Raw genomic sequence first — 14,568 nt, forward strand, 5'->3', positions numbered from 1 at the left:
TATAGTAATGTTGAAGAGTTGCTTTTTTCCTATTAAATAGACTCAAATCCTGATCATTTTTTTGAGTCGAGCTCACCTCAGAGCCTTGTTTCTGTTCTGCCTCCTCTCTCACTACTCAAGGTGTAACAATCCTCACCACCCACCTTCGCCTGGTTATCTTGCACCAAACACAAATACTCCTGAGGCTCGCGCCCAGCTGCCCTGGGCCTCCAACCTGCCTCCGCCATTGAAATGTTCCTCTCTCACAACTGTGACACGGCTGTGCTTTGTTGATGCTGTTTATATATTTATATCAATATAATAGATATATATTGTACATAATATATGTGTGTTTGTGCTTGTTTCTGTGTGCGTAGTGACAGAGCGAGCATTTAAATGAGCAGTGGAAAAAAACAGCCTCGCCAACTACAGCCTGGGGTAGTACAGGTTCACATCATGCAGCGCTACCACTGACAGAGTCTCTGTGTGTAACGAGACATAATCTTTGCCTTTGGAGTGAGTGAGTTAGAGAGAGAGAAGTTGAAATGTCAGCGCTACCACAAACATGCCCTTTGGTTTGAAGGGAAGAAGGTTTTGGCTGTGGGCGCCTGATAAAAGTTACAGCTTGAATTTTTAGAAGCAAGTCTGTGCTCTGAATTTGCAAATGACAATCTCTGTGCTGGTGTGAGCACACACACATGCAAGTGCAAGTGTGCGTGTGCTGGTGCACCAATAAAATGGCTCCATATGGGCCTAATGGAGCACAGGGAGGAACATATACAGTCCCCACAGAAAAACATTATAATTTCTCTTTCATTCCCCTATTTGCACACACAAACCAGTACTGGCCTAACCCAGTTTTTTGTGATTAATAATTCAGAATAATTGATGATAATAAGTGATAAATAATTATACGTAATGCTAAGGGGATCCGACTCACATCCACCAGAAGGCAATGCTAGTTGCAAAAATTGCAAGAGGATCATGGAGTGATTAGTAAAAATGACTTTTGGGTTACTATGCTGAATCAAATCTGGGATTAGCATAGCCAGACGCTCCATTTTTCACCCTGCATTTGTGTTTTTTTTTTGTGTGTGTGGGTGTGAAAAGGGTGTGTGTAATATGGAAGCCCATCTGTAATCAGCCAAGTGTGATATTGCTCCTCATCTCTCAATTAGAACACTTACAAACACTGCATTAAGCTTTGCATCAGAAGTGGTGATGTTTGGGGTAAAAAAGACGATGTCTCCTTTTTAATTATTCAATTTAGACCACCCAGAAGCCATGTATGTGTCTGTTTACTTCATTGTGACATGTTTTTAATGCCATACTATGAACACCAAAGCTGAAGTGCATGTGAACATCATCATTTGACTCTCATTCTTTTGCTCCTTTCAGTCCAAAATAAATTTTTCATTCGATTGGAGTGTGGGTACGCAAATAAACAATGGTAAACTTCCCTCCATGTTGCCTGCACTCAGAGCTCCCTGCTCGTTTTTTCCGGCACCTCTTGCTGGCCTTGGGGCTGTTGTTTGAACCATAGATTTTACTTTTGCGTTTATGTATGCCTGCCTCCACGAACACAAAGTACATAGAAGTCGGATCAAGAGAGAGCAAACTAAGATCTAACTGTCAACACTAGTCAGTTCTGAGCAAATACGAATCAAAATCGAGGCATTATACAGAATGAACATTCAATTATTATTCATTATTGACCACCTCTGGCTCACTCCCCATTCATTTAGATCGGGGCCCGGTAAAGCCCAAAATAACAGCCAAGGGACATTTCCAAGATCGTTGCAAGTAGCAAGACTTGCCTAAAAGGACAGTGATCGAGATTATGTAACTGCTTTGCCTATTTCTTGCTTCAGAAACACATTTTAGTGGACTTTTTTTCTGCAGTACAAGAAGATATGTGGCCTTTCCTGCTTCAAAATGAACCATACCACAGCTCTTTCCCACTGACGACACATTGAAAAGTGATGAAATACTCTTGCTACCATATAGCATGTAGCCGTCTTTTACCATGTTTTTTTATAAATGATACACACTTCAGTAGACAAAGGCAGGCTGTGTAGTTTCCAAAGCTTAAACAAATTTGAATGCACAAACCTACAAAGAAGCATGTGTTGCGGTTGAGCAGGCGCAAGCATGAGGGCCATCCGGTGTGTGTCAGGGGAGGCTTCGAAGTGTGGCTCGACTCTGACGTTGATGAATGATCTGTCAAGACGATGTCCCACTCACGCCCAGCTCCCCCTTTTACCCAGGAGAGGGACAGCCTTAGTGTGCATGTGTGGGGAAAAGGGGACTTATCTTTGCATGTCTTCTTGTTTGCGTGGGCGTGTGCTGCCGTGTACACGCGCCGCCGAGTGCGTATTATTTTGGCAGCCATCGGTCACACATGTGAATGACACGGCACAGACATTACACGAGTCAGCGGTTTGGGTTCAGGGTGTGAGTGAAACGGCAAAGAGCACGGGGTTAAACACTCTGACCCCTGCGTAACCTTGAGAGGCACCCCATTATTGTAATGGGGAAACCCATGATCCGTTTTCCATTTCAAACCTGAGGCCCTCGAGTCCCCACTCAGCTTAAAAAAGACATGGCTGCCATTCACACAATGCACATACTCAGATATCCTTAGTGAGCTTGAGTGAATAAAATGTTCTACCTTTTTCCTTTAAACCACAGGATGACACCTCGCATTTATCAGGCAGGAAATAGTGACAAAAAGTATTTTACAGATTACATCCCTGCACTTGGGCTATTTTAACACCATGTCCCTGTGTTTTGGTTTTAACTCACTCAACCAAAGGAAATGACTACCTTTAGCACCAGCTCAGGGTGGTTTCGGGAGTGAGGACCGTGCATTAGCAGCTCTTCCACTCTGAGTGCTAGCACGGCCTTGTTGCTGTCATTAAACCGCTATGGATGTGGTCTTCACTCTCAGCGACAGCAGTTTACTCCAGCAAATTTCTCAGATCCATTTTCAAGACGCCAGTCTAATATCGCTTGATAATTATGCTTTTATGTGGTAATGATGGAAAAGAGTAGAGGCAAAGTGCAACTTAGCTCAGTTTCGGGCGTAATGTAATGCCATGAAGTAGAATTATGAGAGAAATAGGGGTGTTTTTTACTTGATTGCTCAGTATGTTGACCTTTTAAGCGTGAAACATTAGAAAGCGAGAGGGAGAGAGTAAGCTAAACAGAAATGGAGAAGCCTCCATAGTGGATGATGCCTCCCATGTAACGGTCAAGTAAGATAGAGGAGATGTAGCAGAACACGCTCTCTGTACCGCTCTCCCTCAGCCCTCCCTTTCTCAATCTGTCCCTTGATTACTTTTTAATGATTTCTGCAGCCTGAGACAAATGGCTGTGTTAAATGAGCAGAATTAGACAAGGGAGCTGGGCGCAAGAGCATTTGTTAGAGCAGGAGTAATGGATCGGGCATGCATTGTTTACTCTTCTCCATTCACTGGCTTGGCCAGCAAGTCCAGGGAGCAAGACTGAGGGCCACTGTTATAATTCTGACTGCACATTAAGTTTTTGACAATAACACATTGTTATCATCTCTAAATTTCCAAATGTCGCTTTTCTTTTACTTTTTTAATGGTCATTGCAAATTCTTAAAATTCAAAACTTACTACTATTATACTATTATTTTTAATAATGAATCTCACACATTTAAACGTGTAAATCACATTCTGGTAAGACTGACATTATGTATTTCCTAATATAACAGAGATTTGAAAGTATAATTTGTTTGGGTATTCCACATTTGCTCTATTGTTTATGCTATTTACTTTATAAAGTCTGTTCTTGATCCTCATAATTTCTGCTGTAGCAGCAGTCCAGTTTTCCCAAAAGGATTGTTGCTGTGTAAATACTGAATCAATCCAGTTAATTTTATCTAAAAAATCTAATTTGTGCAAAGTCTATTGGGTCATAAAACTGTAATGGATTTGACTGCAGAAGTCTGTCATGCTGTAGTCTCCCTGAGCCACCCACCGGATCCCTTGCTGCCTCAGCAGTGCTGACCCTTCAACACGACCCTCTTGGAGAGTAAGCAAGTGTAAAAAAATAAAAAGGTCCTTCCAGGCATATTGTTATCACTGTGTCATCAGTACCAATGCCTTTTTTTTTTTTTACAGTATTACTTAAGAGGTTTACATCCCTCCTAGCACAACACTAAGATGATGTGCTAGCCCATGCCAGAGCCACAGTAACAGCTAATCTTCCTGCAGGGTCTATGTATTTCTTCCTACCCTGGCAGACTGACAGGGAGTCAGGCATGGACAGTAAAGGGTGCTCCCTTGGCAGAGACAAGGCCTTGGTTAGCACTCCATGGGCATGGGCACTGCTATGGATCATTACTTCCCTCAGTGGAGTGGCTGCTGTTTGTGTGTGTGAGCATATGTGTGTGTTTGTGTGCTTATGTGCATGCTTGCCTGCTTGTGACAGAATGAGCGAGGGGGGGAAACTGAAACACAGAAAGAGCTATTAATATTAATGTCATTCTATCACATCAGGGGTCTCCTCCATATTTTTTTGATGATCAATTACGGTCACTACTGCCTCCTACAGTCCTCTCAGCACTCCTCTCAGCTCACTACTGGCCTTGGACATTTAAAAAAATATTTTATAAACACTGAAATAACAGAGATAATAATTAAAATTGTATCATACTGTACAGTCTGGGGCTTGTACGTGTTAGTTTCACTCCTCTAAGATTTAATCATATTGTTGATTTTTTTACCATATCTATCGATGGATTAATTGTAGTCACATCACCTCCAATTGCAACTCAACAGAGAATGACACCAATTAAGAAATAAATCAAAGACACATTCATACCTAACATAACATTTCACTAAAGACGATTCAGCATCCGTTTAATCCTTAAACTGTTGAAGATTGAGCTCTATATTTAATACTATGATTTCGGAAATCATAGGTACTGTAGTGAATGGTCAGAGTCAAATTTTATTTTGATCCTGGCTCCACACCTAATAGTCACATAATTGACATTCTTTCATTTAACACTGATGAAATCCCATTACTGAAAACTTGCAGAGACGTTGCAAATATTAGCTCTCTCACAAAAATGACTAATTCTCATTTAGCTGTTAATATGGCTGGATTTCATGTGATTTTCACCTTTTTTAAACACTTAGACAACATAGTTCACTGAGGGGTTTTACACAAAACTAAATGGTATTTTTTACTATCTTCATGAAAACTGTGACTTTCTTGACTTAAAGTTTTTAAGGTAAAAAACATCATATGCATAATGCATACATTTTTTCAAGAAATGGTTGTGGTCGGGGGCTCTTTGCTGCGTGTCACTCCCCTTCTCTCTCATCCTATCTCCTGTCGTATCTTGAGCTGTTCTATCAGTAAAGCCATATAAAGGCCAAAAAAATACTTTCAAAAAAAAAGAAGAAATGGTTGTGGTCAGAGACGATGTTTTTCTGCCAGCCTCGATATTTTGTGATGGTTGATTGAGTCATTGAGTTTGTGACTAAATATTAAATTTTACTATTAACCATTTATGTTGGATTCGATCATCTGGCTCTCTGCATTTTCTGCCTGGTTTTTCCACTAAAAAGCAGGTACAGTATTAGCCTCTGGATGCGTGAACTCTCTAGCTCTGAAGTTGTTTGCACCACATACCACAGATCATTTCCATTTTATTCATCTTTGACGAAGCTATAAATTTTTCCATTTCCCACCTAAACAATGGAACTCCGTTTTAAGTTTACATAGGAAGAACAGTGACATGAATATTAAGAATCTATGAATAGAAATCATGTGTTTAAGATTCCCTCTCTGTGTAACTTTGTGGGATTCCAAAACACAGTACTGCTTTCGCAGTCGTAGTGTGTTTCAGAGTGAATGCGGCAAGGCTATCACCAAACTAATAGCAAGTTATCACTATTATTGCCGATGTACGATAGATTGGTTAAGTGCTGGGAGCAGGCAAACGGGAACACACTGAGTTGTAATCTCATTTAACAGCTCTTGAATTGCTTGAAGGTGTGCGTTTTGAAAAGTTTCCTCGCCGTGTGTATGTGTGAGTGCGTCTGGGGATATGAAGCTGCTCTGCTGTTCCCGGGCCAGCTATTAGTCACGCAGGAGTGGCTAATCTGTAATGGCTGCTGTCACAGCCCTGCCGTGGCTCCTGGTGATGGGCGCACTGTGACAAATGCACACACACTCACTTTCAGCCTGAGAACACACACAGCACCGAAGTTCAAAAACACACACAAATATGTGCACCCGCGCTGATTCACTTACACACAACGGATCATCCATTCCACCAGTACAGTGTTACCACTCCTGACAGGCTCTCCAGCACCAGTCATCAGTCCAAACGCCGGTGACAGATAGACATGTGGAGTTGGAGACATCCTGTCATATTTGCACTGCAGCAGACTGGATCTGACCAGGCTTTTGCATAAAATCCAGTCCTCTCAAATTTCTCCATGTCTTTTACTGTGTCTGTTTTTCTCTCCGTAACAATTCTCTCTCCTGTTTCTGCCTCCAGAGCACGGTGGTAGTAGAGAAGTCCATCCAGGATCTGATGAGCCTCATGCAAGACCTGAGTGCCTACTGCAACCAATTCCTTGAGATGGTGTGTGACAAGCTCAAAGAATACAAGGAAATCTGCAACACAGGCTACAGGTAAAGGATGGGAGAGGCTAGCTCACTTGGGATAAAAGCGACACATTTTTATTTTGTATTTTTTATTATTTTTTGTAACTTGTGATAATAGGATGTATCATCACATGCTAGAACCAACAAAATCTTGTATACTAAAAAAGTCATTTTTGGCTTTGAAATGATAAACTGTGAAGGAAATAAATAATTGTTGTTTAGGTCAGGTTGTAGTCTTGACAACTGCAAAGATGAAATTTGGTTGTTTTTTTTACAACCAACAGATAAAAAAATAAAATAAAAACAAAATAATAAAAGAAAACCACTGGGGTAGAGTTACTGGCCTTGAATATGCCACATAACCACGACCTCACCAGGTCACTATCACTGTCTACAATGGCCAAAATGTATCCGAACAAAAGGAATATTGAACTTAGTTTCAATTGGTTCTTACTTTTTACACTGATGCTGTGAAAGGCCATCCAGTTGTGCTCCCCTGGGACCATGTAACACCTGGCCAGGTAAAGGGGGGGACCTAGAGGAAATTGAGGTATAAGAGAGGGAGCGATGAAGGGGCCAGGAGACGCAGGAAAGGACTGACAGACTGCTGGGAGTCCATCTGGACTCTGTCACAGGTCAGCCTCAGTCTCACTGGGGCGTCTGAGTGATAAAGACAAGGCCAATGTAGGCTGCCAGTGTGTATGTGTGTTTGTATTTGTGAGGTACTGTCTATGTGTGTTTACACATGAACAAGTCTGTGTGTAGATGTGAAACCCTAGCCCTAGAGGGCTTGTGTCTCCTGTACATGGTATTGGTATGATATTAATTACAGAACCAAGCAGTTTCTCCAACCCAGCAAATACATGTTGGCAGTCTGCCCCAATTTCTCTACATGCCAAATCAGAGCTGCTGTAATGATATTTTATATGCCAGCACAGATGCTCTTGAACCACTTATTCAGACACCAGACTTATACTGATAGTAGTCTGTCTGTAAGACTATTAGTATAATGCAGCTAAATGATTTGTAGCATTTGTTTCTGAGGTTTTTCAAGTAACCTTTGAATGCATTGCCATAGACTTTTGTGCAGACATTCTTGGTGTGTAGAAGGTTAATCATATTAACTTTAGTGATTCCTGACCTTTCATTCAGTGCCAACAGCAGGACAAATCTAAATTGTGTCCATCACCTAAGTACATGACCAGATACCTCTAAAACTAACAGATTAATTCACTGTTACATATTTTACCATTTGAGCGAATTGAACTTGTTTCTTGTTAGAAATATTGTACGTCAAGAGCAACAAAAAACAAATATTTACTGTATGTTGTGATCTATGACTCGCCTGAGGTTGTCTGCATGTCATTACGTGTGTCTGCGTGTGTCTTCAGGGGTGTAGTCCAGTGTGAGGAGAAGCTCACCATCAGCGCCTCCTGGTCTAAAGATGAGGACATCAGTCGTCTGCTGCAGTCCCTCCCCAACTGGGCGAACATGGCCCAGCCCAGACAGACCCGACAGAAGAGAGAGGATGAAGAGGACTTTACTCGGTAAACACACAAATGCACACAGAACTCAAATGTACTAGCGCACGTAGAAGTATAATTCAGTCATAAATAGGGTTGGGTACCATTCAATACTGGATGTGCAGATATACTACAGACATATGTGGGACACAATCATTCTCATCTGAACCAGCTTCAGTATCGGTTTTCGACAGTCCCCTATTCTAGTCATAAAGAATCTATACTCAAACAAGTTGGACAGCAAGCACACTTACTCGTTCACACTATACACACACAAACAAACAGAGGTAGTCACTGACTCACTCCTGAGTAATCACACAAGTAATCCCGCCCTCCTGTCTTTGCTCCCCTTTATTCACATATTATTGAACCATCGCTAGTCGACTAAGATGCGCCCATAAAATAAGTAATGATTGCTCTTTTAAACACCCTCTATCTGAACATAGCGAGGAAACGAGGGAAGAACAAAATAGGAAAATATAAGGAGAGAGCAGACGGAGGTGGGGGGGGGGGGGGGGGGGTCAGTCTTATCGAAATTGCCTTTGAATGTGCGCACTCTTCAGGGAACACTGGAGCTCATCGGAGCGGAATAGTAAAGTAAATAAATAAATTGGTTATGTGGCCAAAGAAAGTCAATCTGTTGTATACGTGCTCCCCGCCTCTCTCACACTCCCTGTCTCAGTCAACTCGGAGAAGCACACACACACACACATAGACACACACACGGTGAAAGCTCAGAGATAGCAAGAGGGAGACCATAAGGCTGTTTGATTTGAGAGCGGTAGATGTTTTCATCACTATGAAAGGGGGATTAGCTTCTGCACGACCGGCAACCCCAGTGCTTTAATAAAGCCTCATTAATAAGCTACACATGCCTATGTGCGAGTGAGAGAATGTGCGTTTGTGTGTCTAGTGTTTTTCTTTTCGCCCGTCTGTTGTTCAAAGCGTTTTGAACTTGTGGGCATCCTGGTGACTCTGGAGGCCGGTTGGCATGCCATGTGTTTGCAGCACTGCGGTGTTGAAATTATCCAACCTCCCCGCTCTCTCGCCATCTATTCTTGCCAGCAACCAAAGTCAATTATCCCTCCAAAACCACAAGTGCTTGCAAATGTAGTGAAAAAGAGGTTTTGATCTCAGTGTCTTTGTTTTTCCACCCTGCAAATCTCTGCCTTTTGTTTGACTGACTTCGATTTTCAAGTATTCTCGGTTACTTTTTTTTCTCTCCCACCAACTGTTTAGCTCCTCACAGCTCCTTCCTTTTAAAGTAAATATGATTACAAAGTTTTCTTGTGTTCATCTTTGTCATGTTCCTACACGTCCCTCACATATCTCTCTCTATGGCTGTATCCATATCGCCACCTTCCGCATTTGCAGACTGAGCCCTGGCGGACTTCAGTTCAGTTGTCTACCATTCCCCCTTTTGTTCTACAGTACTTTTCTAGTTTGGACATTTGTGCAGTTCATGGTCCTGATTCATATACACATCCTTTTGCACATAAATTGAACTCTCTATAAGGAAACAAACTTTTCACACACATCTATTTGTACATTCATTCTGTTCAGCAATACGTTATGTTTTAACATTTGATATAGTATTTATGTAAGCCACTCATTGCTTCTGTAGACAGGACATCTTGAGTCCAAGCAGCAAACCAATGACTGGTAATTTTCTTTCAGATAACTTTAAACTGTAGACTGATTATAGGATTTTTCACAGTCACGCCTGTTTGTCATCAGAGATATATTTGTCAAAGCACTTTTTTTGACAGCAATCATTTTTGATAAAGGGTGCTTGCTGGTCCAGTGACGGTAAAATTTTGTTTTCCTTTGCCAACAATATATTCTCTCTATCCTTCTAACCACACAAACTCTTACCTCCCTCGCTCTCTGCATCATCCAGGGCGGCTTTTGCAAAGGAGTCAGAGGTGCTGACTGGGAACCTCGGAGACAAGTTGATCCCCCAGAATGAGATCCTGCGTGACGTCAGTGATCTGAAGGCTCTGGCCAACCTCCATGAGAGCATGGAGTGGCTCGCTGGTCGGCTTAAGACGTTCTTCGCCAACCTGCCCCATGCCTCTGGTAAGGAAAAAACATGATGAAGTAGTCTGTACAATATGTTTGTAGCTGTTCCGAACAGCCTTGGCAAGATCAGTTGCGACTTGGTAAATAATGGTGCACATTTTCAGAAAATTCAGTCTTCATATGCACTATGGAAAAGAAGGGAATTTGGTTTTAGTAAGTTCCAGGTCTGAAAAGTACTGAAAAAAGAAAAGACAGTAAGGAAACACTATTGGCCCTATTCTGTTTTGTAAAATATAAAAAGTAATACCAAAAGCAAGGCAAGGACACGCATCACACCCTGCTAAAAAGCTCTGCCCCAAGTGCCTTATAACTGTACTGACTCCAGACATCCGGAACCAAATTACTTTGAAAGAAAATGCAGTAAAATCTTTGAATTGCCTTTACACAGTGCACAATCATTAGCTCTGCAGTCAAAAGTAAGGAAACCATACCTTTACCGCTGCGTTCAACAATGTTTCCATAGACAGTGTGAACAAAAAAGGCTGCATAGAGGACATTTATCACTTTTTTCTTGTTTTCTTTGTTTTCTTATCTTTGTTCTTGTTCTTTCTTACATAAGATATGAATGTGATATTACTTATTCAACATCACGGAAAAAATAATCCAAGCAAAGGGAGCACTGGTTAGTTTACTTCCTGCTCGGGCAGAGATGTTTGACAGTCCAATTTTATGTGTAGGAGTAAGAATTGAATGGCATACAATGGGTACATTTTAAATCAAGTTTCTCGAGGGTTGGCCTGACAATCCGAAATATAAAGCTTGGTTGGCTAAGCATTCAAAATATGAAAAGAAAGCTGTGTAAAATGTGTGTAAAATCATTCCACGCCTTCAACATCCTACAGTATCTACCAACCATCCTCTGGCAGTTAATTGACAGCATAATAACAGACATGGTCAGAATGCTACATACATGTTAGCAGTTGAATTTTAAAATGGAACCCTGCCAAGCCTGCATATCTATCTTATAACTGCATTTAGGAGAGAAACTGACTAAATACAATGTTTATACAGACTGTATGCTGAAAATCATGTTCACTGTTTTTCTGTGGATTAGATAAATCAAAGCAAAACTGGGCGATATTTTTGACAAAAACATTGACATATGCAGTGAAAGTTGCGGCTACACACCCATACCAGACATCTGTTGCTGTTACTGTGCACACTAAAAAACTAAATATTGTCTTTGACACATGAATTCTGCTTGTCAGATGGTTGCTTTACACCAAAAATTAGTTGATCCTTTCTGTCATTTTCTTTCGCAGTTTCTCATTTCTTTTTCACTCTGGCACAGACAGATAGGCTGTCATGGCTGCCAAAAAATGTTACCAGTGAGTGCGTGTTTGTGGGAAATGTGTGCGTTTACGTGACATCCAACAGATTTCAGGAGTATGATGTTTTAGTGCAGCTCCAACCATGAAAGTACCTTAGGACAAGCCTCCAGACACCCTCTACTGACTGGTATATTACAGGATATAGTAATATTACATTGTGAAAATTTTTCCAGGAGACGTAACTACAAGTCTCTCAGGTCGTTAAGCAGTTATTGATCAAAATGCTCCCTGGATTAAAAACGAGTGTCTGGATGGTTTATGGTGAGTCACTGTTGGGAGTATATGAAGTTTTCTCATCCTGAGCTGCACTGCTTTTGTAGCAAGACTTCTTACCTGTGGCTCATTAAGTTCTTGTTTGAGTGTATTATCACACACTCATTACCTTCTCCACTGGAGTTGTCAAAGAGCACTTTACACACACGGGCATGCGCGCGCACACATACACACACACACACACACACACACACACACACACACACACACACTCATTATCCCTGGCTCTGCCTGTGTGAGTGTGCACACATAAATGCCTAATCAGGACTCTTGAAAGCATTTCATACGTTCCCTGCTCAGTCATCATTTTTGTATCATTAATCACTGATCAAAATGAGGTGTCTGAGTTTCCATCCAACACATAGTCCTTAAGCAGGTCTTGTTAATCACTAATAATTACAGCCATGTTTTTCATCCTCATTATCACTTTGAGAACATATTTAATCTCCTATTAAAGATTCCAGCATGTAATATTCTTCTTCAAGTCCATATCTTTTTTATTAACATCACATGATAGCAATCAAGGAGTTATTACCACCGGTAAAGACTCTCAGAGAAGGTCAGGTTTGTTTTTGTACTGTAAGTTGTATTAGCCCTCTCTTGTTTTGTAATTCCATCATCCTCCAGATGAGCAGTGTTAAAGCCTCTCCCCTGATACTTGCAGCCTAAACAGATGTCAGGTTTGATTTAATCAGTCCCATGCAAAAGTCATGTTGTTGTTTATCTCTTTCTGATAAGCTCATTTAATATTTAACATGGTTAAAAAGGTCGTCAAGCTGAATATCAAGAGTTAGATGGATAATATGTGATCAGTCTTGACAAGATTATACTCAAATGTCTGCGTACTGTGTATTTAAAAATCTTTATACAGCACTGGATTCAGTTTCAGCACATCTACATTTATTGGCTGTGAGTTTGCTGTCACCTCTAGTTGCATGAAATAAACCCTCGATTCACCAAGTTCTATACATTACTTTTGCCCGCTACTGATGCCCAACTCTGCTTTTTCAACTCTCTCCTGTGCCCTTCTGCCGCGTCTTCTCGTCCCTGTGATCTAAAGCGCCAGGTCAGAGGCGTTGTTAGTCGCCTCCATACCTTATTCCCTGTTGTCACACTGGCATCTATCGGTCTTCGAGGATGTGTTCAGTCCCAGTGCGGTGTTCAGCCATGTTCAGTGGGGGGGGCTGCATATCCCGGTAGAGCCTGCTGTGACTTCCCAGTGATCCAAGGTCACTGTCCTTTGAGTTGTTTTTTTCTGTCCTTGTGCTGCTATAACACCTACATTTTGCCACTGGGGATCCATAAAGGACTATCTCATTATCTGATTTTGTCAAAACCTGCAGTATAAGCACATCCCAAAAATATACATAAGTGTTCATCACCTACTTGTACAGCTCCGTCGTTTATTGTGTTACAGTACTCTGGAGAAACTTAGCCGTGTTTTCTGCAGTATCTTGGTCCTCTGGCAAAAGCTCTGGTAATTTATGCACCTTTCCTAGAGGGATAGAGAGAGGGGGCTTCAACCCTTATCAGCGATTGTCACAACTCTCTAGCTCCAGACCTCTGATTGCTCATTGAACTCGCACTATTTTGCTGTTCCACATCGCAACTTTTTCTTTTAGACATGAAATAATTAAATGAGACTTTTCAGATATTCTTATTTGGGCTCGACTTTGCCACTATCTCTTTTTAAACTTCCCTTCCCTCTCACTCTGACTCCAGCTTTCTTCGTTTATTCGTAGATAAGAATTCAATAAAAGTACGGGAAGGGACGTGACATAATTATCATTAATTCTGGCGGGTGGCACTAATGGGAAGGATAGGGCAGTCACTTATCATGCTGGGACAGCCTCCGTATTGTTCATTATTTAGTGTTTGCCGAGCTGATGACAGACTACGTGTGTGTTGCCATGAGTGTTCGTGTGTATGTGCGTGCATGTGTGTGTGTACATAAGCATGCACTGCGTAAGATGGGACAAGGGTACGGCAGGGAAAAAGGACCCCACCTTATCTCATCCTCCTCCCCCCCCCCGCCTCACATCTATGCCTCTCCAAATTGGATTTTATATTACAGAAGCAGTCAGGTATGAACAACTCATTTTCCTCTCCCTCTAGTTGCTTTTTCATTCCTCTTTCTTACTTTCTTGCTTCGGTCTTTCTTAGTATTTCTTTCTGTCTGTCTCAGTATTACTTTCTACATTTCTTTTCTACTCCGTTTTTCTTTTTGTCTTCCTTCTCTCCTTCCGTCTGCCTTTTTCTAATCCTGCTACTGTGAACATTGTTCCCTCCTTCTTCAAGCGTTAAGGTTTCTGGTAGATTCTGTCCATGGCTGGGTGAACGGTACAGTGGACGTTTGGTTTGGTCACCTCCCTGTATGATTCAATCCTGCTGGATGTGCAGTGACACACATTGCTATGCTCTGAAGTATTAAAGATACCGTGGAAAGCAGCACGCACTTTCGACCCCTTCAACATGCTCATGGTGCTGAATCTTAATTCGATTTAGGTGTGTGTGTGTGTGTGTGTGTGTGTGTGTGTGTGTGTGTGTGTGTGTGTGTGTGTGTGTGTGTTAGATTGTTAACAATGTCAGAGTGAGCTTGTGTGTATGCAGACAGACCACTGATGCTTATTGGCCGTGAAGGTGGCTGCAGAAAGGGTCTTATCACCCATCTGGTAGCGGCACTGGACTTCCAATCCGCTCTGACAATATTTACCCAACAACAA

General features: G+C 41.6%; 1 protein-coding gene across 1 annotated transcript in view; it reads left to right on the forward strand.

Annotated features, from left to right (window-relative positions):
* exoc4 (exocyst complex component 4) overlaps positions 1-14,568 on the forward strand; it is a 116,229-nt gene that overhangs the window by 79,896 nt on the left and 21,765 nt on the right. Inside the window, exons 14-16 of the mRNA XM_030439459.1 lie at positions 6,527-6,663; positions 8,028-8,183; positions 10,060-10,238. Coding sequence (XP_030295319.1) covers positions 6,527-6,663; positions 8,028-8,183; positions 10,060-10,238 — 472 coding nt within the window. The remainder of the gene's footprint in view (positions 1-6,526; positions 6,664-8,027; positions 8,184-10,059; positions 10,239-14,568) is intronic.

The sequence above is a fragment of the Sparus aurata genome, chromosome 14, assembly GCF_900880675.1.
Source record: "Sparus aurata chromosome 14, fSpaAur1.1, whole genome shotgun sequence".
Classification (NCBI taxonomy): domain Eukaryota; kingdom Metazoa; phylum Chordata; class Actinopteri; order Spariformes; family Sparidae; genus Sparus; species Sparus aurata.